This window comes from Dermacentor albipictus, unplaced genomic scaffold, assembly GCF_038994185.2.
Source record: "Dermacentor albipictus isolate Rhodes 1998 colony unplaced genomic scaffold, USDA_Dalb.pri_finalv2 scaffold_16, whole genome shotgun sequence".
Classification (NCBI taxonomy): Eukaryota; Metazoa; Arthropoda; class Arachnida; order Ixodida; family Ixodidae; genus Dermacentor; species Dermacentor albipictus.
Genome location: NW_027225570.1, coordinates 6,659,619 through 6,683,851, shown reverse-complemented (window position 1 = coordinate 6,683,851; position 24,233 = coordinate 6,659,619). Strand labels below are relative to the sequence as shown.

Sequence of the window (24,233 nt, the reverse complement as noted above, 5' to 3'; positions counted from 1 at the left end):
CAACCATCAGCTGCTACGAGAAAGAAACGTATGAGGGCGATCAGATATGGCTTCATTAGAGGACGCACATTCGCCTATGTGTACTTCTAGTGAGGCGTTACTAGACCGATAACGGCTTGATTTACCTATAAACAACGCTGTCGTTTCGCTAAAGCTTGTGATCAAAGTCAATGCCACTGGCGAACAAAAAGTTGCAGTTTCGCCCAAAGGGAGGAACATCGATTGCGATAGCAAATTAGTAGACAGCTATACAAAGTACAGATAGTACTTTTATCTTGCGTATAAACTTGCGAACATTCGCTAGAAGCGTACGGTGAGGGGCTAGTTGGTATGACATTATCAGAACAAAGAAAAACTGCGCAAAAGAAGGACAAGACAGAGAAAGCGCCTGTGTCGTGTGGTTCTTTCTCTGTCTTGTCCTTTTTTGCGCAGTTTTTTCTTTGTTCTCATAAGAACATTCGCTTATTGACAAAATGAACAAGCATTGTGTCGGTGTGCACATGCACATATGAACACATCATATTCCATGACCGCGAACACTCGCTTTGAGAACGCTGGCTTGAGGAAGCGCGGCAGCCGCAGCGAGCGAAGCGATCTTCTTGCTGTCTGTCACTTCAACGCAAACTTAGCGGCGAAGACCGCACGCACAAGGGTATGAGCCGTCGGCGCACCTGGACTCTGCACCCGACGCAGAACACTTCCAAGATGCGGCCCGCGCAGCCGCGCAATACATAGTTGGCGCCACTCTACACTGTTACAGCGTGTCTAACGAGCGGGGAAGAATTGAGCCCGCTGCCCTGGCAGGATAAAAGCCGCCAAGACCAAATTTAGCGAAAATTGGTGGTACACTGTGGAAACTGTTTGTGCGAAGTTAAATGCGATTTGCTCAAACAGGCTTTGTAAACAATTTGTTATTCAAGTGTTAGAGCGTCTGATGTGACCACTGTCAGCTATGCTTCCTAGTGTCCCGACACAGGTGTAGTGTACAGCAGGTTTATATTTTGTGGAAAGGGGAACGGGAAAATAGTAACTGTAATGTGCGACAAATTTTTTACATTCCTGGTCCTGTTAGAAGCGTTGCAAGTAATTATTGCGCCGTCGTTTTTCTTTCGCTATATTAAGGCGTCATAACGTTTTCTGTCTTAGTTTCAGCGATGTCCTCGGCGAGCGATGTCCTCAGGTTAATTGGTTAATCACCTAGATTAATTACGCAAAATTTTTAATATTCACTTCAGAGCAAAGTGCATTTCGTTTTAGAGGGGGCTCAGAAACGACCCGTCCAATTTTTTCTGGCAGCGAACATGCCATACGTGACGATTTTTTCGGCGTTTAAGGAAAGCGCGTGAAATATGAAATAAAATTGGAGGACGCTTAAGCTTCGCCTTCAAGAGTGGGACGCGACAGCGTTCCCGTCGACCCGCCAAGGGGTATAAGACAATGCGCTACGGCACAGCAATCACTTACGATGCGCCCCGCATCGGACTTAGCGCCCACCTATCACGCGGTGAACGTCGAGCAACGCAGCGTTCGGCGCGACAACGAAACGTGCGCCTGAGCGAACGAAACGAACCAAAGAACTCGGTGTCTCGGAGGGGAAACGATCTACGCCACCAAACGTCGTGATCGGCACGGGCAGAGAGATAGATAGTAATCTAAACCGGAAGCACGGCGAAGCGTCGTCAGGGGAGAGGGAGTCCCGCGACGCGCCTGGCAGCGGTCCCAATGCGCGCGCGGCGCGCCTCCTGTCGGGGCAGCGCCGTACATTGAGAGGAGGGGGTCTTCTGTGTTTGCCGCAAGATGGCTCTGCGTGTGCGGAAAGCGCAAAAGAAATGCAGCGGAAACGCACTTCGCAACTCGTGTAATTGTGACTTCTGTACGTTACATGTTCATAATTACCGATATACACCGCAGTATAACTTTCCACGGCTGGTTTCGAAGGCAACACCGCATTCACTAGAGGCGCGTTTGCACCGCTTGGAAGCATCGAACTCGTGGCTGAGTGGTAGCGTCTCTGTCTCACACTCCGGAGACCCGGGTTCGATTCCCACCGGGCCAATCTTGGAAGTTGCTTTTTATTTATGAAGCGCCTGCCGTGATTTATCGCTCACGGTCAACGCCGCCGACGCCGACACCCGACGCCGACGACACCGGCTTTTCTGCGACACGAGCTCCTTAACGCTATCGCGTTAAAACCACGTAACGGCGCTCCTGCGCTATTGCATTGCAGCGCTCGTGCGTCGAGCCTATCGCTTATCAGGGACGACGGCGCTTCCTTTCCGGGCGCCACCGATGCTGGCGCAGCCTCGAGCCGCTCGCTCCTACCACGGTCCGCGCGCATGGAAGCGCGGTTGAAGGTGCTGCAGTTAGCTCATGAGCGCAGTCACGTGGTTTTATTTCACACTTCGCAGGCTTTCGTTAAACGGCGAAAAAAAAAGGCACCACGCATCATGTACACAGCCACAAAAAATTCGTTCGGTGGCAACTCGTCATAGTGACTTTGCGCTTGACGTGTATACGCGTTGTATTTGGATTCTAAACCCACCGGCACCGCTTTCCTGCCTTTTAACGTTACCACAAGCGCCGGGCGCTCTGTTCTCATCAGGGTTCAAACACTCGGAAACAATAATACCCTGAAAACACGGACAAGGAGCTCTCTGCGCCCTTAGAAACCTATTTTGCCTCCAAACAATATTCGTCCTTTGCGCTTCCTTTCTTGAAATGTGTTCGCTCGCCACTTTGCCGCGAATAATGCCATGTCACACAGACAACGCGCGCATACCGTTCACGAGTTGGATGTACCGGGCGCGCAGCGTTAAAGGTAAAAAAAGCGGCCAAGATGATTATTGTGGGACAAGATAGGCCCGAAAGAGTGCAAACCTTTCTTAGAGTGTACACCTTCGTCAATAGCCTCGGTAAGCCGACAAAGAGAGAGTCGTGTGCGGCTTTTGTAATTTTACTAATGTATTCTATGTAAATCTGAACTTCTTGCGCGGCATATACATCTTGAGTTGTGGAACTCCCTACCACTGCACCAATTTCCTACAGCGTACCAATAATGACAAGACAATGTAACTGCAATATCATGCTGTTTCATGTATCATGTTTTCATGCTGTTGAACGTTATACAACTTATGTCACTTCCAGGGATAGTAACGTTATCTATATTACGTTAGAAATATTACCGTTATTACAATTTCTTATTTTCAGATGTTTCTAGCATTGTGAAGTGATTAAAATTACTTCTTTATTCAAACTTCGCGGTGTAAAAGACCATTTCTTAAGCTTCACTTGAAATGACGGCGCTCTTTGCGCGACCATACGCTTGTACAGGCGCATCGTTCACGAGTGTCACGTACCATCCATGTGTCCGCTACGTGCTTTACCATTTTCTGCTCATTCCGAATCATTCCTTCTCCAGTACTGCAACTATGCTTCTCCGGCAGGCACTACGCAGGTTCTACAGTTCGGCATAAAAGTAGATCGTCAACGATAACGTAATGGGAGCATTCGGGATGCATTCTTGTGCTTCCGAGCAAGCGATGCGCATTACGATAAATATATTTTTTTTTGTACCGTAGGCGTCATTATTCTAAGCAGCAGAAGCTTGATGTGGGCGAGTTGGTTTAACATAGCTGAAGAAATGGGCGCTACAAAGACGTGGTCTAAATGAACATGTACGACGGACAGGCGCTAAGTTCCAACTAACCTCTATTTGGACAAACAGGATTTATGTATAGATAGAAAGAAGAAAAGCACAACCGTGACTTCACGACCTCTCATCGCATCAGAAAAGCAATGTCTGTTTCAGTAAGTGCCACTGACGGGCAGCGAATGCACGTGCCTTCGGTCTTTGCAATGTAGAAAGCTTCTAATATCTCTCTTTCTGAGAAAGTCTGTCTCTAGAACGCGCCAGAAACCTGGTGTCACGAAGATACGGATGGCATTTGTGACGTTTACAATGTTCAGCCAGTTGGCCCCCGCGTTGTTATTTACGGTACAATTGCGCTCACGCGCCCTTTAATTGTAACACAGTCCGGTTTGGCCGATATAAACGTGGTTGCAGCTTAGGGGTATTTCATGTACGACATTTCTAGTGCATTCCGTCTACTGCGCTGCATGTTTTATAGAGCATGGTTCCGGTTATGCTTTTGTCAGCATAGGGCATATATTGGCTAGTTTACGCGGTGCGCTGAAGATAAGATTAACATTGTGCCTATGCGCAATGTTCATGAAGTTGTGGGACACCCTGTGCCAATATGGAATCACTTGTATGCTCTTCTTATCAACTGGCTTCTCTTTGTTAAGGGGAAGCTGAAGAGTCTGTCGAATTCAATAAGACGCTCATATATGGATGCGGGAACCTTATAAACCATGTAGGTAAAATTTGGGCGGGATTTTTCACTTAGGAACGACCTAATCACCGGTTAAAATTGCCCTGTCGCTCCGCCCCCCGTCGAGCGCCGCGCGCTGCTGCTGCCGCTGACGATGCGAGCGGAGACCGTAAACCGCGGCGTAGTGACGTCAGCACTGGTGTTCGGTTCCTTCGCAGTCTCCGAGACCGTGCCTGACCACGCTTGTTTCTGCGTGCGTGCCGTCATAATCTCCTTCGATCGACCCTGCATTCCTTTGTTTGTGTGTATGTTGAGTAGTAGTTGACGTGCGCAGCATCAATTGAAGTGTTGGGCTGATCACCCCGGCGTTCTGTGCAGCCTGCGGTTGCACGAACACCAGCGGCCGCGACGATCACGCGGCGATTGTGGTACAGATGGTGCGAGGGTGATGGTCCTCCACGGTCTTCAGGAGTTTCGGGAAGCACAAGGCGCGATAAATAAACACTTTGCTATAGGATGCCTGCCACTCACTTCTCTCCATCCGGTAATCTTTCTTGGTGCAGAACTGCTTTTAGACACCAATGCAATCATATTTTTTGGACATTGGAGCGCATCCTCTCGTCGCGACGATGGTCCATTACTTCCCGAAGACAAGAAGCTTCCAGCTAAGTGGGAGGCTAATGTGAATCGAAAGAATCTCAAGCGCTCAAGAACAACAGCGCTGTGCTCTAACCACTTCTGTGACGACGATTACTACAAGAGGTTATCAATAATGCGAATGAGTGAGAGTACGACTTGCTGCTTGCAGGCTTTCGAAACACAGCGCGATAAGGCCAGGGCAGTGAACGCACGCGGGCGGAACGAAATCGGGCGGACGGATGGTAACTGGTCTTGGAAAACCTTATGAATACACCAACTCGTCAATATCTGGATTTTGGTTTACTGCTAGCGCCTTCGGGTTAGCACGTTGAACGGAAGGTACATGTTTCCCTCCCACCCTTGAAGCAGGTTTCGTCGCAAACCGCCGTTAATTTTCTATTCGAACGTGTGGTGTGAAACAGCGTACATGCAGTTACCATAACGCAGTTCAAGAGTCAAGTTTGCATGTGTTTGAAAGCCGGCGCACGCCAGGACGCTGGGCTCCCCCCAAAGAGAAACCGGCTGTCTCACGTAGCCGACGGAATTCGCCGCCTTTACGGCTACGGTTACGAGTAGCATGCGGATGGCGCATTGATGAAGGTCACTAAACATGCTACAAGAGCCGAAAAACGTTTCCCGCATTTAAACTGTCTGTGTAGACTGCCAACAGCTTTGGGGCAGCGCACAAATGCCGAATAGCATCCCTGCTTACGTTCCACGAGGAGGCATGCAGGAACATAACAGTACAGTTGTTTGCCTGGAAACGAACTCACTGGATCGCTGAATACAGCTTTGCAAAAAAGCATGCTCACCAAAGAACATTTCTAACACGAGGAGATGTTAACACCTCGCTTTCGTTCGCGTCGAAAGCACTGCTTGCTACCAGCATCTTTTGCTTTTTGGAGAGGCCGGCTACGTACATGTAGGAGGCAACGCCGAACTCCTCAGATAAACGCAGACCAAACCAAACCACAGCGCCAAACGTCTCACCAAACTACAGCGCCAAACCACCTTGCACCGTGCTTAATGTGTGGCGGCAGCGGGCAGTCCGGACGAACACCACTGTTGTTACGAGGCGCCCGACCAATTACAGGCGGAAACGAGGCGTGCGAGCTGTCCCGGGTCTGCTGCTGCACTTTTCGTCCAAATAAACTCCGTTTGCGCTTTCTTTCGCCCAATTTGGATGCGATATTCGAATTCAGAAGGTTGAAAACCATTACGTACAGTTGACTCATTTTCAGCCATTCACTCATTTTTTCTGCAAAACTCTTCAGCTTCCCTTTAATGCCCTCCCTTAGCTGTTTGACCTTTTGAAGAAGCTTATCACAAACGCTAGAAACTAAGTGCGAAGGGAAACCGGCTAGGCGTAGCCTTGTAATCTGGATGTTAAAGCTGCTTTCTACTGTGCGGATGCAAGATTCATTTTACCCAGATTCTTCCTGTTTCTTCAAATAAACGTTTAGTGGAAGTCAGCGCCTGCCCGTCGTATATGCTCCTCTCTCAGTCCGCGTCTTTGTAGCACCGCTTTCTTCGAGTCATTCTTCTAGACCCGGAGGCGTTCCCGTAAACCTCGACGTGCGCCAACCACGCGCCCTTCCTGCGATACGTTCGAGCGGCCGCGGACGCATGCTGCGCAGCCGAATGGCACGAGACGACGCAGTTGAGGGTTCCCCTCCGGCGGGGCTTCATTTTATCTTGCGCGCCATTTCCGCCATCGTCACTTCGTGCTTCTGAGAAATGAGTTCACGGTCCACCAGCACGTTTGTGACTACGAAAGACAATAGCTCTGCGCTTCGGCAATGCTGCACGCCTTGTAGCAGCATTCGAACACGATGCCGCCCGGAGAGTTTCGCTTTCCCAACAGCTGGTTGGCCGTCTCGGGACGAAGGAAGCCCAGCGCAGTGGGCTTTTCTCCAGACATGAAGAACCGTTGGCCTGCGACAGGAACAATAGACCCCACATTAGCACAGGAACAGCAAAGCGATGCATTTTCTGTCTATATTTCGCGGACAAACATTTGTGGCAATGAAGGAAACTAACGCGCGGGGCTCTGCATGAACATGTGTTAATTTACGCCAAATATCCTGTCAGCATTTGACAGTGCTTTTTTTCTCTGCTTTTTCGAACTGAATGAGCTTGGCTTCCACGTGCGTCGGTTTCGCATTTGCCCCAATGCGGAGATAAAAATGTAGAAAAGGAAGATTCAGTGCTCTGGGTTCTGTATTTTATCTTGCGTTTCTGCTGTTGATAAGGTGTTTATTATTGAAGGGAAAATGAGACATCCACCTAAACGTAGCAAAGTGCTGCAATGGAAACCCATACGGGCTCCTCGAATGGAAAGCTTCGCAGTTGAAGAAAAATTCGCCCTGCGAAGCTTTCCTTTCGAGGAACCCGTGTGGGTTTCCTTTGTAGCACTTAGCTACGTATAGGTGGAAGTCTCATTTTCCCTTTATTAATTATTTTTCTCTACCTTATGGGTTTCCACAGAACTACTACGTCAAGGCGTTTATTTTAGAACGACAGAAAGCTGAGCTAGTTGGTAAGGATTCATAATGCAAAAAAAGAGGTGAGGCGTGCAGACAGGACACAAGAGTAGAGAAGTGGACAACACAAACGCCGACTATCAACACATAAAACACTCATTCGCCCCATCCTCGAATATGGCTGCGCTGTATTGAATCCATACAAACACTGTGACGTCAAAAAACTAGAATCAGTGAAAAAAAATAAAGGCAGTGCGTTTTGTTTGTAGGAGATATGACGAGAAATTTTCGCCGTCTAACTCTCTTCCCCTACCAGGCACGTACCCAGGATTTTTTTTCGGGGGGGGGCCCACCACCTCCATCGTCATCATCATCGTCATCATCATCATCATCATGTTTTATGTGCACTGCAGGACGAAGACCTCTCCCTGCGCCGACCGATTCCAACTAGCGCCCGCGAATTTCCTAATTTCATCGCTCCACCTAGTGATTTGTCGTCCTCGATTGCGTTTCCGTTCTCTTGGTACCCATTCTGTAACCCTAATGGTCCAACGGTTATCTAACCGGCGCATTACATGACCTGCCCAGCTACATTTTTTCCTCTTGATGTCAATCAGAATATCGTCTATACCCGTTCATACTCTGATCCAAACCGCTCTCTTTCTCTCTTAACGTCACGCCTAGCAATCTTCGTTCGATCGCTCTTTGCTTGGTCCTTAACTTGATCTCAAGTCTCTGCCCCATATGCACTGGCAAAATGCACTGGCAAAATGCACTGGGAAATGCACTGGCAAATGCATTGGCACTGTACATATTGCACTGGCAAAATGCACTGATTGCACAGCTTACTTCTCAATAATAATGGTAAGCTTTCAGTCAGGAGCTGGCAATGTCTGCCGTATGCGATCCAACCTATTTTTATTCTTCTGTGAATTTCCTTCTCATGATCAGGGTTCCCTCTGATTAATTGACCTAGGTAAACGTACTCCTTCATAGTCTCTAGTGGCCGACTGGCCATCCTGATCTCTTGTTCCTTTGCCCGGCTATTTATCATTATCTTCATCTTCTGCATAATAATATTCAACCCCACTCTTACACTCTCCCTGTTAAGGTCTCCAATTTGTTGTAACTCGTCTGCATTGTTGTTGAATAGAACAATGTCATCGGCAAACCGAAGGTTGCTGAGATATTTGCTGTAGATCGTTACTCCTAAGCCTTCCCACTTTAATAGCTTGAATTCTTCTAAGCACGCAAAAAATAGCTTTGGAGAAATTGTGCCTCCCTGTCTGACCCCTTTCTCTATAGGTATCTCCCTGCTTTTTTTGTGTAGAATTAAGCTAGCTGTATAACCTCTGTAGATATTCTAACGCGAAAGACGAGTCAGTAAGACGAGAAACTATTTACAGATAATATTTACAACAACGGTTGCAGCACTGACCGGTTAGATTCACAGCGCGAGCCCAGTTCGTTCTTCCTCCTCTTTTCTGGAGTGATGGCGCTTACGCACCTCGTTCAAACAAACAAATACCTCACGCATGTAGCAATATTTTCCAAGCTTTTTACGTAAGCATTCTGTACTCCTTGATTACGTAGTGCCTCTACGATTGCTGGTATCTCTACTGAATCAAATGCCTTTTCGTAATCTATATAAGCCACATAGAGAGGCTTATTGTACTCTGCAGATTTCGCGATAACGTGATTGATGACATGGATGTGATCCATTGCAAAGTATCTCTTCCTGAAGCCAGCCTGTTCCCTTGGTTGACAAAATCCAGTGTTAACCTTATTCTATGGGAGATTATTTTGGTAAATATTTTATATAATACCGGGAGCAAGCTAATGGTCCCATAATTGTTCAATTCTTTAACGTCTCCTTTTTTTTTGTGGATTAGTATAATGTCTGCATTCTTCCAGTTTTCTTGGACCCTTGCAGTCGATAGACACTTCGTATAAAGAGCCGGCAGTTTTCTAAGCATTATGTTTCCTCCATCTTTGATTAAATCGACTGTTATTCCACCTTATCCTCCCGCTCTTCATCGTTTCTTGTCTTGCAGGGCCTTTCTGACCTCATCGCTAGTTATAGGAGAGTTTCTGTACCCTGTTCATTACTGTTTCTTAGTGAACTATCGTGACTCCTCTGGGTACTGTATACAGGTCAGCTTAGAATTTTTCCGCTGCTTACTATATCTTCGAGATTGCTGATGATATTATCCTTCATATCCTCTAGTGCATACATCATGGTTTGTCCTATGCCAGGTTTCTTTTTTACTGATTTCAGGCTCCGTTCATTTTTTACGGCTTTTTCAGTTTTTTTCATGTTATAGTTCCGAATATCAGTTATTTTCGCCTTGTTGATCAGTTTTGACAGTTCCGCGAATTGCGTAACGCTGTGCGGCCGCCAGTCCCATGCAACCGCGTAGAGCGCAGGACTCTGCGATTCTAGACGTACTGCACTCACTGCGAAAGGTTAGAAAAATACCCACATAAGTACAGCAGAGAAGTGGCTACGTGAGGCGGTTCGACCGATAACTGTAGAAGCGTCATTCAAAACAAGAAATTGTTCACCGCTTCCGGCTGCGTTTTCTATACTTCTTTTTTGAATAAAAAGATGTTGATCCATAAATATTCTCATAAACAACGGTTAACTTTTTTATTATTCGCTTTTGCTTGCAGTTTGGTTGTTGCCTTGGCTCTCTCCCTTAGTAGATCGCTTAATTTCTCGACTCCTTGCGATTTTTTTTTCCAGTTGCCAATTTTGCACGAAAAGTGCTATACAATTAGGGAAAGACAGATGAGGTAACGGGCGACAGTCATTTTACTTATGGGTTTAAGGGTTATTGCAGGGTTTCATGATGGACGCTTTTTCACATTATTTTATTTCCCACCTTATCTAACCCATATCACGTGTGTATGGTTCCGGGCATCTCCCAGCGTTGCGGCGAGCCGTAACTCAAGGAAACAATGAAGCAAAGGGATAAGTTAAACGCAATTGGCGTTTTCTCCGGCCGCAACTCGTTCCATGAGAGCACAGACCAGCTGAGTAACAGCCGCATCCCTCTCCTGGTCCCAGGATCAGCCTAAACAAAGAAGGTTGAACTAACAAAAGCAACAGCTATGCGCGTGACGGTTGAATAGATGGTGACAACTGAACGCATCTCGAGTTAATCGCGTGGGTGCGGAATCTACGAGACAACTGTCCGCCAGATTACAAGAGATGCCGATAATTACCGCCATCTAAAAGGAGTGAAAAAGGCTGCATAATGCTGACTGATGAACAGCTGCGAAGTCTCAACATTGATCTGGCGGCGCTTTAGGAATGTGTGAGGAGTGGTGGCGTGGGCGGGGAGTGGAAGGGGGCGGGGGGGGGTATGCCACTTGATTTCGGGGGGGGGCCGGGCCCCCCCGGGCCCCCCCCCCCTCCTGGGTACGTGCCTGTCCCCTACTTACTCTTACTTCTCTTGCAGAGCGTTGAAAATTTGAATACCTAAAATTCTTTCACACGTTAATCAATTCTCCTCGTCTCTCCTCTCTAAATAACTATTTGACTTTTCCCAAACCCTCATGCAGGAGGAGTCATCATGCTCTAAATATCTCAACCTTCTTTGCCCGCACTGATTCCTTTAAATACAGTTTTTTGAAGTCTGGAATTCGTTACCGGGCAACATCCACTTGCTTTCACTGAAACAATTCACGCAAGCTTGTGCATAAAAAAATATTTGCATGTTTGTTGTTCATCCCAATCCTGCAATAGCTTCATCGAGGCTGCAGTATGTATGCATGTATAAATAAATGAATAAATAAATAAATAAATAAATAAATAAATAAATAAATAAATAAATAAATAAATAAATAAATAAATAAATAAATGCGTCTCGGATCTAAGCCTATATGCCGCCGTGCGAGTCAAGTGACAGCTTTCTGCCACCAGCTCCCACGGCTCACCGCTTCCACTCCCGATCAGCACATCGAATACTGGCAGTTTAAAAGTGGGCAAATAAGTGATTGCACTTTGTGTTACTTCCACAATTTGTAGGAAAAATAGACAGGTTGTCCCACATAGCTTGAGACAGAGTTTTAAAAATGAAAGGCACTCCAGACGCGATTTGAACCGAATGCTTAATGTTGGCACTGGCCTTGACTTAGGCTATATTTTATTTTCACCTTAACTAACGGATTACTTATGCTATATAATCAACTTTTAAGTATTGGCTGCAGATCCCAGGTGTGATACGCAAAGTTGTAGAGGACCTTGAGAAACCTCTCAACAAATTGTTTCCAAAACGATGTATCTCACGTGTATCTCACGCGTTCCAAAGAAAGCCCGCGATATATGAAGAAATACCACGTGACGGGGCGATTGCAAACTGTTATTGTGCTGCTCTCAAGCGATGAACAAGCTCGGCTGCAGCGAGACTGGCCCGCTACAGGGCGTTATGTCTGGTGTAGGCATAAGGGCATGCGGTGTTAGGGTTGGTGTCTGACACCACGTGGCGACAGGAATTTCACCCGACCTTCTACCAGGATTCGTAGAAATGAGGCTTGACTTCTCCTGAAATGGTTAACGTCACGCGCCTTGCGCACAAAGGGCCTTCTACCACCCGACCTTCTTCACCCGGCCTTCTACCAGGCTTCGTCGAAATGAGGCGTGACTTTTCCTTTCCTTGCTCGGTAATGCCAGAGGAGGAGGGGCCCTCTCTCTGTGCCTGTCACGTGACATCGACGGAAGCAAGATCCCGCCCACACTTCTAGAGAGCCTATTTAAGGGGCTCCGAAATGTACTTTGATATACTTCATGCTCTTCTCATTTTTTTCATCTACCTTTGAATAAACCGTGCAATTTTCGCACTAGCAAATCATCTCGCCCTTGTTTGGTCGCCATGGTCTACCGGATGCCTGCAGCCCGCCGACAACGCCACGCTACCCAATAAGTAACGTCGGTCGAGCTTCGATAGGCAGGCGCCGCTACTTCTCGGCAGCAGTACGATACGCTAAGGTCCCTCTATAATTTCCAAGGTAGCGCCATCTGCCGCGCGCGCCACCTAGGAAGTTCCTGTAGCAGACGGCGCCCACGCTAAACCGCGGCGCCGCGGCATTCGTGAGGTGAAAAAAATATCTGCATACGCGCGGAAATAAAACCTTCTGGTGCCTGACTGTGGCGAAAAAACGAAAGAAGGACCCGAACTGCTAAATTTAGTCCTTTAATTTCAAATAAGTGCTCCAAGAAAATAGCTCAAGAGAGCGTAATGAGGGCTTGATCGCCTCGATTCCGCGTGTTTACATTTCGTTCGTTTGCGCTCAATCGCCGCGCGAGCCTTGGTGATTGCTTACGCTTAATCCCGTATGCTCTGTGAAATCTTTTGCATGTAAGTGTGCTGCGTACACATAGCGGTTGCATTGAACGAAGAAGTCGTGTAAAAAATGATGGCTGACAGTCGCTTGGACTGAAAAACTTTCGACATAACGTCGCTCAAACGTGCGACTCGCAAAGCGCGCGACCCTCACGGCAACTAAACAACATCATGTGTGTATGTGGAAACGAGTGCGCCAACAGACTTCTTGCCGCTGAGTGTGTCTGTCGTGTAGCGATAACACGACGACTGCTGTGTCTTGTGGTTCAATGCTACGAGCCAGTGCAACTGTCGTGACATGATGAAGAGGTGGTATGGATCGTGTCAGCGTGTCTCCTCGATCGTGTTCGGGCTGCCAGCGCGATCTGATCTCGCGGCACACCAACATCGAGCGTAGTGTGTGCGCGTGTGTGAATGTGGTTGACTGTTCTCGTGAACCGTGCGACGTCGCCGCGTAAACTCGAATCATGACGCGCATTGTTGTGTTTATCCCTTTTCGCCTCCGTGCACCGCTAAATCCCCGTAAGAATTAGAGGGCCCTTATACGAAACGCACGCGGATTGACCCAGCTATTACTGCACTGTGTTTTGCTTGCAATCCGCGTATCGCTTGTGGCGTTTTTCTTATGTTCATTTGCAGTTGTGTGCTTTTCAGCAGTAAAATGGCATTGCCGATTACTGAAACATCTTCGAGTGTAAGGGAAACTTGGAAGGAACGAGCTCGCAGCTGTATGCAATGTACTTTGACATTCTGTATTACGCTTTATTATTTGACGGCCAGTAGCTGTGGCTATGCAGTATTCGTTTTTAAAAACAGAGTAATGCAGGCACTTAGCAATATATTTATTCATATATGCAATGCACAAAATACGATTAGGATATTGGAAATTACATTTTGGACATGTTGTAAAGCGCAGTTAACAACGCGCGCACAAACACAGGAAAGTGTAAAAGTAGAATTCGCTGCTGAATTTTATTTTTTATCGCACGTAACGCAATGCGGATATTTGTCAGCGAGTTAATGCGTTTCTGCCCCACTGTTTACTTGCATGCTAGGTCATACTGCACTTGCTAAGTCAACGGGCTCGTAATGCACTAAAATCAGTAATCTCCACAAACTTCGGCTGTCAACATTCATGCGCGCGAATGAAATACTATCGCAGCTCTGCAAACACAGGGGTATACTTCCTCTCGCTTCTTCGTATCGCTCTACGTTACTTTCCTCGCATAGTCGTGCAGTTACCAACGGTTCAGTCTGTCCGTCCATTTCTATGCAACCAGAATTACCTTCTGGTTAGGTTTTGTTTGCTGCGCGAGATGCAAAATAACTTCTTGTCGTCCTCCGTCTGATCTCGGCACCCATCCGCACAGCAACAAGGCATTTCGGTCCTTCGCATCCTAGGTCATGCCGATCTATTCAGCGCGCTCACAGCGAACTAAAATAAATAATCTCCACAAACTTCGGCCCTCAACATTCATGCACGCGAGTGAAATACTATCAGCGCTCGACACACGCACGTGTCTACTTTCTATGGTACCTTTGTATCGTTGTATGTTACTTGCCTCGCATAGTCGTGCTGTTACCGACGGTTCAAAGTCCGTCCGTGCAATTCTGTGTAACCATACTTTTCGTCTGCTTAGGTTCTGGTTGGCGCGCGCGATGCAAAATAACTTCTTGCCATCCTTCGTCCGGTTTCGGCACCCAACCGCACAGCAACAAGGCATTTCGGACTTCCCGGAACGAAATTATCGCAGCGATGTGCAAAGCACAACAGGCGAAAAGCGCGCTCTTCGCCCGGCGCGCAGGAACTTTCATGGCGGCAAAGGGGCGGAGCAAGGTCACATGTCACCGATGAGCCTATCGCAGGCGTTGTCGGCTGGATCAAAGCCTGGCGGTACTTTTTAATGATTGAGGGACTTTACGATACGCTACCCTGGCGTACGCAACAGCGGGTTTCATCGCATGACGGCGCAAATGCGTGCTGTTGGCCGAGTGGTGCCGAAGCGATAAAGCGTTTAAGGAGACGAAAGAAAACAAGAACATAGCTTTATTTTATTATGCTTGAAATGGGGGGGGGGGCGCAAGAGCTGGCAGCCTGCCGACGTTGTGCAATGGGTAGGGTGGGGAGGCGGCGTTAGGGCCGGAATGATTTTCCCCTCACCTTCAATCCAGAAAGCGCCCTTTAATTATACTGCGTGTTCAAAGAGATCACTATTTGCTGCAATGCACATTTGGCATCTCATAGGCCCATTTTCTTAGGCGTTGATCATGGTATCAGGGATGGAGTTGCAGACTTGCCTTTTTTTCTGTCAGGTTCTCTGATGTTGTGGTTGGTGTCCGGTATACTTTATCCTTCACGTAGCCCCAAAGAAAGCAACCCAGGGGCGTTAAACCTGGTGACCGTACCGGCCAAGCAATGGGCCCATGCCGTCCAAACCACTGCTGCGGGAATATTTCATGCAGCCATTTGCAAGCTCTGCTGCTGTCGTGCGGGTGAGCACCATCATGGTGATACCAAATATCATTTATCCAGGCCAATGGAACCCCCCCCCCCAAATAAAAAAAAAATCCTGAAGCGCCCATCAATGATGTCGTTGACGTATCATTCGCCTGTAAGCGTGTTATCAAAAAACGCGGGCCAGTGATAGTGCCACCGTAAATTCCACACCACACATATCCGGCCACTGATATTGGTGGTGTGCCTTCCAAACCCAATGAGGGTTTTCGTCGCTCCAATAGAGAGCGTTGTGGACATTCACTTCGGCACTACGTGAGAAGGTAGCTTCATTGGTCCACAGTATTTTGTCGACAAAGTCTGGGTCCTCTTCCGTCTTGATTATAATCTAGCTTGCAAATCCTTTCGACTTTGGGAATCGCGGGGCTCCAACATCTGGTGGAATTGCACGTGGTACGGATGAAATTGCCTCTTCTTAAGTACTCTCCCCACTGAAGACTGATACTCGAGCTTCTGCACCAACACTTGCATGTGGGTCTGAAGAGAACTTTGAAAGAATATCTGTCTCCATGTCCTCGCCCAAAATAGAAGATTTATGTCGTTTCTTCTCTCAGCGTTTCATATGCACGCACAGTCGTCATTGAGCTCGGACGTATACCTGGATGCTAGCGTTTAAATAGCTCAACGGCGCGCCTTCTACATCCCCTTGACGTACCCAGAGCATAAACCGTATCCGCTCTTTCCTCATTGGAGTAAAGCCATATCTGCTGCTCAACGTTAGTCACAGCCAAATAGCGTTGTTGTGTAGAACACGCAGGGATACGGGCTCCTGAGGCGCAGTGGATATATTGCAGTTCGCTGAGATTCATTCAAACGAGGTACATGAGGTGTGATATACATCCAGTAAACGAGAAAAGCCTGCTGGCGCACTCTGTCAGGGACTGACGCGGCTGTCACGGTGAAAGCATAGAGAAAGAAATTCAACAAGCGGGGACACTCTTCAAAAACTGGCAACAGGAAACACGTCACGCTTAGTTTCAACTCATTCCGTTAGTTGAGGCGAGCATCAGAAAAAAAGAATGCGAAATAAACTTCCAGACAGCGTTTTATTTTTTTAATTCTTTCCCGTTAAAAGCGAAAAAGTTTTGCGTGTAAATGAACTTATACTTTGCAACTTACTTTTGTTGCGTTGCCTAGCAACACGCTAGCGGCGCGCCTGACGCGCGTGCATACGTCATGCGCCACACAAGCCGCAGGAGTGAGGCCGGCTGCGCATGCGAAGCTCGCGTGCTCGGCGACCCGTATATTTTGGATGTAGCGCGTTTTTTGGGCTCCCGGCGATCTCTTGTGTTCCGTCTAAATTTCGACAAGGCACCGCTGCACTACTGGACTACAGCAAGGTGAGGAATTTTGTTTGACAGTCTGCGACGCACTTCAAGCACATTTAGGCTCACTGCACAAAACTGAACCTATATAGTGACGCAGTTATCGAAAAACAGCTCGGCAGTGCAAGCCTAGTTAATATGAGTTAATTACTCGTACTGGGAGATGTTTGCGACGCTTTCTGTGAGCCCAAGCATAATTATAACTTATTTAGGTAGTTTTTGGGCACGCTCGCCGCACCTGGCTTTCTGACGAAAAGCACCTTGGCCGTGTGACGCAGTTTCGCGTGTACTGAATCTTACCGCGACAAGCTTTGGCGCTTTCTCTGACCCCAGACATTCTTGTAACTAATTTCACTACTTTTGGGTACTTTTCAAGCACAGTGGCCGCGCTCGGCGTAGTGGCGCAGTTAGCGAAAAGCAGCCCGGCTGTCTGCCGCAGTTTTGCGTGTACTGAATCTTATTGGTAGAAGTTCGTGACGCATTATCTGACCCAAAAAAGTACTGTAATTTATTTGTTAACTTTTGGGGATATCTTGAGGCTTGCTCGCCGCGCCTGGGGTTGTGAAGCTGTTAGCAAAAAAGCAAGGCGGCCATAGTGAGTTAGTCTTGCGTGTACTGAATTTCAGTGGGACAAGTTTGTGACGCATTTGATAGCCCTGCAACAACATATACCTTATTTCGGTACTCACGCTTGTCGAAAACGTGACGAGCGGTTGCCGATAGTGATAACACGGGAGAGCTGCATGTGCCGGCAGGACGCGTAAAAGATAACACGGAGGAGCTCAAGAACATGACATATATGTATTCTGAGCGACTGAAAACAGGCTTTGCACCCACGAATCTGTCTTGAGTGCGACTAGAAGGCATTCTGTGAGCGTGCAACATGGTCTGGCTGAGCCTGTGTTGTAGCCACCTCTGTGTACTTGGCGTACCATCGCGTCGACTGAGGCTAAGTTGTTTTGGAAACGCGCAGTCATCCGTGTATTTGTGCACTTAAAGTGCAGGAAATAATGCCCGGGAAGGGAGAGGTGCTTGAAAATCGTATGTTTTGTTCAGATTTAAGGCATTGTTTGGGAGGAGTCTTTGCTGCGAAATGTACGTAAATGTGATTTTATCTGTAATGCCACTCATTCACTATTTACGCACGTTTCGCCTCTACACGCAATACTACTGTTAGGTCAATATACGAAAATGATACATGCTTGTAATTTGCTTTCTTTCAGCTGATGACATCCGGTGGAGCTTCGTGTGGCAACGACTGCTGCTTACCTGGTGCCACAACTTTGGATGAATGTAGAAGAAGCCCGCAACGAGTATTTATATAGAGCAAAATAAACATTTCATCATTTCAGAAGACGTCCTGCGTTTTCTTTATGAAATTGCACCTGACGGATTCGGTGGAGTCTTGTAAAGGTCGTTCGCAATCATTTTTACTAAATAATGAAACGATTTCAGGCCCAGGCCACGCGGGGTTCAGCAGAAGCGAAAAATAAAATCCCGCTTCGAACAGCGTAGCCGGCGCGGCGTGTACCAGCCGGTGTTGAAAACGCGCGCGCCTAAAACCGAAACCGGAAGGAGTCAATACCATCCGCTTGGTGTGCTACAGTCAATTCGGCCGCTGGGCTCTATGGGAGTGTCCGCTCTTGTTTAAATTTCTTTCTCAATGGTGCAAGTGTGAAACCGGACGCGGCCACCCGATACTGCGACCACGAAGCGATGAGCACGCGCTGGGTGCGAAATCACAAAGAACGTCTTGTAGACAGTAAGTATGAGAAACAGAGCTGACGAGGCCGGTGCGAAAAGAGTCATCGTTTGAAGAAGGCACGTGTAAGCTTTCTTGAATATAGCCAAGGTTTTTTTTTTACCATTAGTTAGTTTTGTTGCCGTGCGATTTATCCGCTGTTATTCGAACCCCAAGGTTTAAAATTGTAGCATCATCATTCACTTTGAAAACTACAAGGTCATTTGTGTACAAAGGCAAGACTGTAGCAGCCGTCATAGCCTTGCATCGTTCCCACGCGCTTCGCCCTTCTTTCAAGCAGAATCGAAATGCTGCTTTCGTCTTTCTTTTGTCGTGTCCTTAGACGCTTTATCGCTTCGGCAACACCCGGCCAGCAGCATGCATTTGCACCGTCATAAGAGCCGCATGCCCAGATGCCCACACCAGACATAACGCCGTGTCGCGGGTCAGTCTCGCTGCAGCCGACCTTGTTCATCCATCGCACGCTTGATAGCAGCACGAAAACAATGCGTCTTTAGAACACAGAAGAACAGGTGAGATAAATCGTGTTGGAAACGAGGTATTGAGAGGTTTGTCCCGGTGCTCCACGACTTTGCGTATCACACTCGGCATCTGCGCTGAATACTTAAAAAGGTGTATTAATTGAACATAACTAATCCGTTAAGAGGAAAATGAGAATAGCCTTAATAACTTTAGGCCAGTGGCATCATTCTGCATTCGCTCGAACTCGCGTACGCAGTGCCTTTCATTTTTCAAACTTTGGCTCAAGTTATGTGGGCAACCTGTACATGAAACACCGCTTTCCTAGAAAGCGTCGCCGATCATCAACGAGTGCAGTGCGAGACGTGCGAAAGGACCTTTCGCAGCTTCCGTTGCCCGCTGAATACGAAGCGGAGCGCTCTACGCCCCCGAAATGTGCGGCAGAAGAGTACGTACCGAACAGCGCCCTCTTGGGGGCAGCCGCTTCGTGCGGGTCGTAGATGACTCCGTCGCAGACAAATTCCATGAACTCGCGCAGCACGCGGCCGCAGCGCCGCTGCGAGGACGTCTGCGTCGCCGCGCTCGAGGCCAGCAGCAGCGGGAGCAGGAGGAGCAGCATCGTCCTGGCCATCCTGCGAGGGACACGAGAGTAAGCCAGCGTGAATGGGGCCCGCGTAAGAGCGGGCCTGGCTCTGCGGCACTTACCCCGTCGGCACCGGACGGCTGTGCATCGCGCAACACCATCGCTCGGCCAGCTAACGGGTTTCACCTATTCGCCAAGGCTGGAGGCCGGAGAGGTAATTTTTGTCTTCGGTAGCTAGTGCTCGCTTCGGCGCCCTGGGAATGACGCGCAGTTGTGAAATTCCGTGGCCCCGGGCTATTCAAAGCAGAGACGTAGCATTCCAAGGCACATATTGCGATAAAGCATGGCGGAGCTTAACCTGCGTCATCTGCACGCGTTTTGTAGGTCACGTCATGTAAACGGCTGAGCTTCCGAGGAATGCGCGTCACTCCACGTCTCGATAGGTCATCACTTTCACGGACGTCAGGTTTAAACATACAGGCCGGAAAACAGAAGTCCACCTCAAGGAAGGAGAAATGGATCTAGTTTTTCGTTTTGTGATGTTAAGGCGCTGGAGAGACGAAACAAGACAATGTGTCCATAACAGTCAGAACGAGGCGCCACGTAGAAGTGCTTCTGTTGTCTTTGTTCTTGAGTTCCTCACTGCTTAGAGTGAGCGCATTGTTATCGCACGTGTTCCTGAATGAATCAAAATCGATCAGCGTGGTGCAGCTAATAAGTATATTTTTTGGCCACAGGCGAAGCCACTTTTTGCATCAAACGCTCAGAAGGCTTGGAGAGACCAGCTTTTTCATTGCTTGTAAGAAGGCTTCTGATGTTGGGATAATATATCAGTAAAATATCTGCACCAGAGTCTTTGACTAAAACAACAACAACCAAAAATCTAGGATCTCACGCTTGTGTGGGAATCGGTGTTGAGCAGAGGTTTCGTTGATGTTTGAGCACATGTTCAAGCCAATGTTACACAAACTTGACACTAATGATGCAAATGGACAGCATACTACACAAATTCAATCCAGTGGTTAATTGAAACTAATTCCATCACAATTATATAACTATCATTCTTTTTTCTACGCAGGTGCAGCCTCAAGCATTCAGCTCAATGTGTACACCTCGTGTCGTCTTCCTTCTTTGGTCGGCCCACGTCACTGCCTCTAGAAGCGACTGCTTCTGTTAGCAGCATCTCTCTTCTCTCAACTATGCTCGCCCAGTGCACGCTCCGTTCACATTTTGTTCGCCTCTTTTCTCCACACTCGGCAACTTCTCCAGTCCACTCCTCCATCATTCTTCTGTAGCCTATTTCAAATTTGTGTTGCCGATTTCTTCATTCCTCCGTGTCTGCTTGTAAACTCGGGCACATACCGTTTTCGAGGTGAGTGGGCACGCACAAAGTGTCATGGTTGCGCATACAAGTGGCTGAAGTCGTAGTCTAGTCGGCAGGACAGCAGCTGCAAAAGTGGGTTGAAAAGGCAGGGAACAGATGCGCCATTAGAACGTAAAAACTGAGTGTCTATAACGCAGGTTTCGCTTTTCAAGTCTGGCATCAAGTGTCGGTCAGTGGATGAATTTGTTCTGCTCCAAGAACTTGATAGAACCACTAAATCATATCATCAACATTAACCTTGCTAAATATTTTGTGGCCCGTGTCTTGTTTTATTCAGTCAACGATACCACTCTGTATATCGTAGCGGCACACATTTGGTTACGCTGTCTTGGAATCGGCCCTTTTACTCGGCGAAAGATCGACAAAGCAGAGGCGCCAAAGCTCGGCGACGAAGAAATAGAAAGCTATGCCTATGTGCTATACTATGTACAGATTATACGTTCTGTTTGCTCATACGAAGCGTGTTTGAGAGCATTGCGATCGCCGCTCGCATGTAGGCATGTGACGGCCTTTTTTTTTTACAATTCACGCGCTTTCTTTTGGGAGAACAAATGCTTGCGCCACTAATACAAAAACCGTTGAATTAGATATGTTCGAGAATGCTCTACAGCAATCTAAAATTTCTTATGCAGAAACTAGTGTGACTTACTCCATACAATAAGCTACAATACTCATTTGATCGTGTCCTCCTAGAATGTTTGTGCATGTTTTTTAACCTTCGAGAAAGTTCGCTAGGATAATTTGCAGAAATTTCAGCCTAATGGTACATTAACTTCGTATTAAGAAGCGAAGGATACACACACACATGCACGAAAGACAGCCTAATGTTTTGTCATGTGTCCTCATGTAGGCCCAACGTTGCTCTATTCGAAGATGGGCTGGAAAAACTGGCACATAAAGCGATTCATTTTATTCGTTCTCTACAGTGTGTGCGTTATTCGGCTAGAATGGCGGCGGTGGTGGCAGCAGCAGCAGCCGCAGTACAGTAATGCCGGGACGTTCTCCCTTTAGAGGGAAGCTGAAACGGTTTTCAATTTCCATGAATTGCTGGGATTGGGAAGAACAGACCCAATAATTTACGGTTCCGATTTTTTTTCTTCGTTTTGTTAATATAAGAGGCGGAAATCGCTTTCAAAATCACCCCCGCGGACACGCCCCCATCGCTTCCCGGAGCGTCGGGTGAGGTGGTTGCCAGAGGAGAGAACCGGCGAGAGTGACGTCGTTCGCGGGGACCGAGCTGCCGGACCGGTGCGCTGGCATGCCTTTTTCCGTCCTGCGCTTTACTGAACGACGCTACGAGAGATTTGCCGCCGCCGCCGCTCACGTTTGTTTTCTTTTGCGATTTTCGTAAACTGTTCTTTCCTTCGGTGCTGCGTGAATGGCTACAGTCAAGGGCGCCCAACATGCCCTCGTTCTGTGCAGCGTTCGGCTGCGCGAACACAGGTGGGCGAGACGATGTGGTGTTTCACAGGTTCCCGAAGGACAAGAAGCTTGCAGCGCAGAGCGGGTGAGGAGAGATAAGTTCGTGCCGACGAAATAAACTGTGCTGTGCTCGGACCATTTCCGCGATAGCCGGCAAGCCTTACGACAAATGCGGAAACGCGTTGTTGCTAGCGTTGCTATACTCCGTTTCATACATCAAGCGCAACGCTGTGGAGGCTTGAGATACTTCTTGCAGTGGCTGCGTTCGCACTTAGAAAAGTTCGGTGTTTCTTGACCCGATTTTTGGGAAAATTTTTCATATATAAGCTCAGTTCTGAATGAAAAAAAAAGAATTTACCCATAGAAACAATATGGCTGCTAACACGTTCTCTTAAATCAATTTTCTTTTCTGCATTTTTTTAATTGCAGCCCGTCGCGGCAGCTTCACGTGCATGCTCGCGCAAGCAAACACCGCTGGCACGCTGCGAAGCATAGACGGAAACGCGCGCAGTAATAAATTTTGGTGACCGGACTTCGTGCGTAGCTTCCACAGCGTTGCACCTGAGGTATGAAATGGAGTATAGGCTTGCCTAGTGACATTCGACGTACGCTTGCAGTTATCGTGTTTACCACACGGCGGTGCTAAAACTGCCTAATATCTTTATGTCAACACTAGCATGGAGCATGCATACCGATTCTTGATTGAGCCACAATCGCGAAGTCGTCGAACCATAGTACGAATATTGCACATATAATACCTCTGGCCATCTCTGGATGTGTATGATAAGCAACTTCCATGACTGTACCTCGCAGCACTGCATGTGCGCGCTTTGAAACGCGGCACTTATGTTCGCGATCGTGTATCAACACTAAAAAAAACACGGGACTTTAGACAAGCAGTGGCAAGGTGCTTGACATCGCGGAATTGCACCCGTGTTTACAATCTAATGAGAAGTTAGTGCTTCGGCATTCTTCCAGCAGCAAATTCCCAGTGACACATTAGCGCATTTTTTCCCCGTCATTGGAACGTGCAGCTACATGAAAAAACAACAACAACATACGTACCAGCTAAGATGTCCAACGCGCGAGAAGGTGTACACATCGCTCTCGCTTTTGGCACACTCACATCGTCGTTGCCGTCGTTGCCGCCATCGTTTTCCGTATCGGCTGTCGGTTCGAACATGTACGGCGAAAATACAAGCTGTCCGAGACAGCGAGAACGTTCCATAATGCTTACAACTCAGCTATGAAGCCAGAACAGCGTGCTTACACTCTGAAATGGCGGCGCCTACCGGCGACTGCCGCGAGTGACGTCAGAGTGGCCCCGACCAATCACGGGCAACAGCGGCGTTCGCGCGATACCCTGAGGCGCTGGTGCGCGTTTTCATGAAAAAGCAGCCGCTTGCGCTTGTTTCCACCCTTTTTGAACCAGATATTCGTGTTCAGGGGACTCAGAACTGTAGAATGCCGTAGAGAACTCATTTTTTTTCGAAAAGTGTTTCAGCTTCCCTTTAACATGCAGACGGTGTTCGGGTTCCTACCGTTTAGGCTCGCTGAAACAGCCCGAACCCTGCAAGGGCGCATCTCCAAACAAAACTCGCTTTGTTCCTCGAAGTCAGTGTACCAGGGACAGCTTCTGACTACTTTACGCGTGCCAGACGGGCGTTTCAATAGACGACGCGTTTCCGCCGAGTGATGGATTCGAAGCGGACGTCCGACCACGCGTGGGAACGGAATCGCCCCGGCCATTGGAGCGCCGCGTGACTCACTCGGAGGGACGCCCGCTTGAGCGAAGACGGACTCGCGTCGTGCTCTGCAGGCCTCGCGCACCCTGACCGAGCCACAGTGTTTCGTGCTAGCAATAATGAAGCGATATCTCAAGTCTATCAGTATCCATAGAAGGACATGGACAGCACAGGGATTTTATAACCATCTCGCATAGATCCGTTGAAGAAGCGCGTTGCGTCTTAACTTATTGTTCT

General features: G+C 48.0%; 2 protein-coding genes across 2 annotated transcripts in view; both read right to left on the bottom strand.

Annotated features, from left to right (window-relative positions):
- Positions 1-24,233, bottom strand: part of LOC139051923 (bombyxin F-1-like) — a 46,879-nt gene that overhangs the window by 13,845 nt on the left and 8,801 nt on the right. The gene's annotated exons all lie outside the window — the stretch shown is intronic.
- On the bottom strand, positions 6,566-19,694 carry LOC139051924 (bombyxin B-1 homolog). Its single transcript, XM_070528957.1, has 3 exons — positions 19,568-19,694; positions 19,319-19,494; positions 6,566-6,905 (listed from the first exon to the last, which is right to left on the bottom strand). Exons 1-3 carry the CDS (start codon positions 19,591-19,593, stop codon positions 6,739-6,741), a joined length of 369 nt encoding a protein of 122 aa, XP_070385058.1. The 5' UTR covers positions 19,594-19,694; the 3' UTR covers positions 6,566-6,738.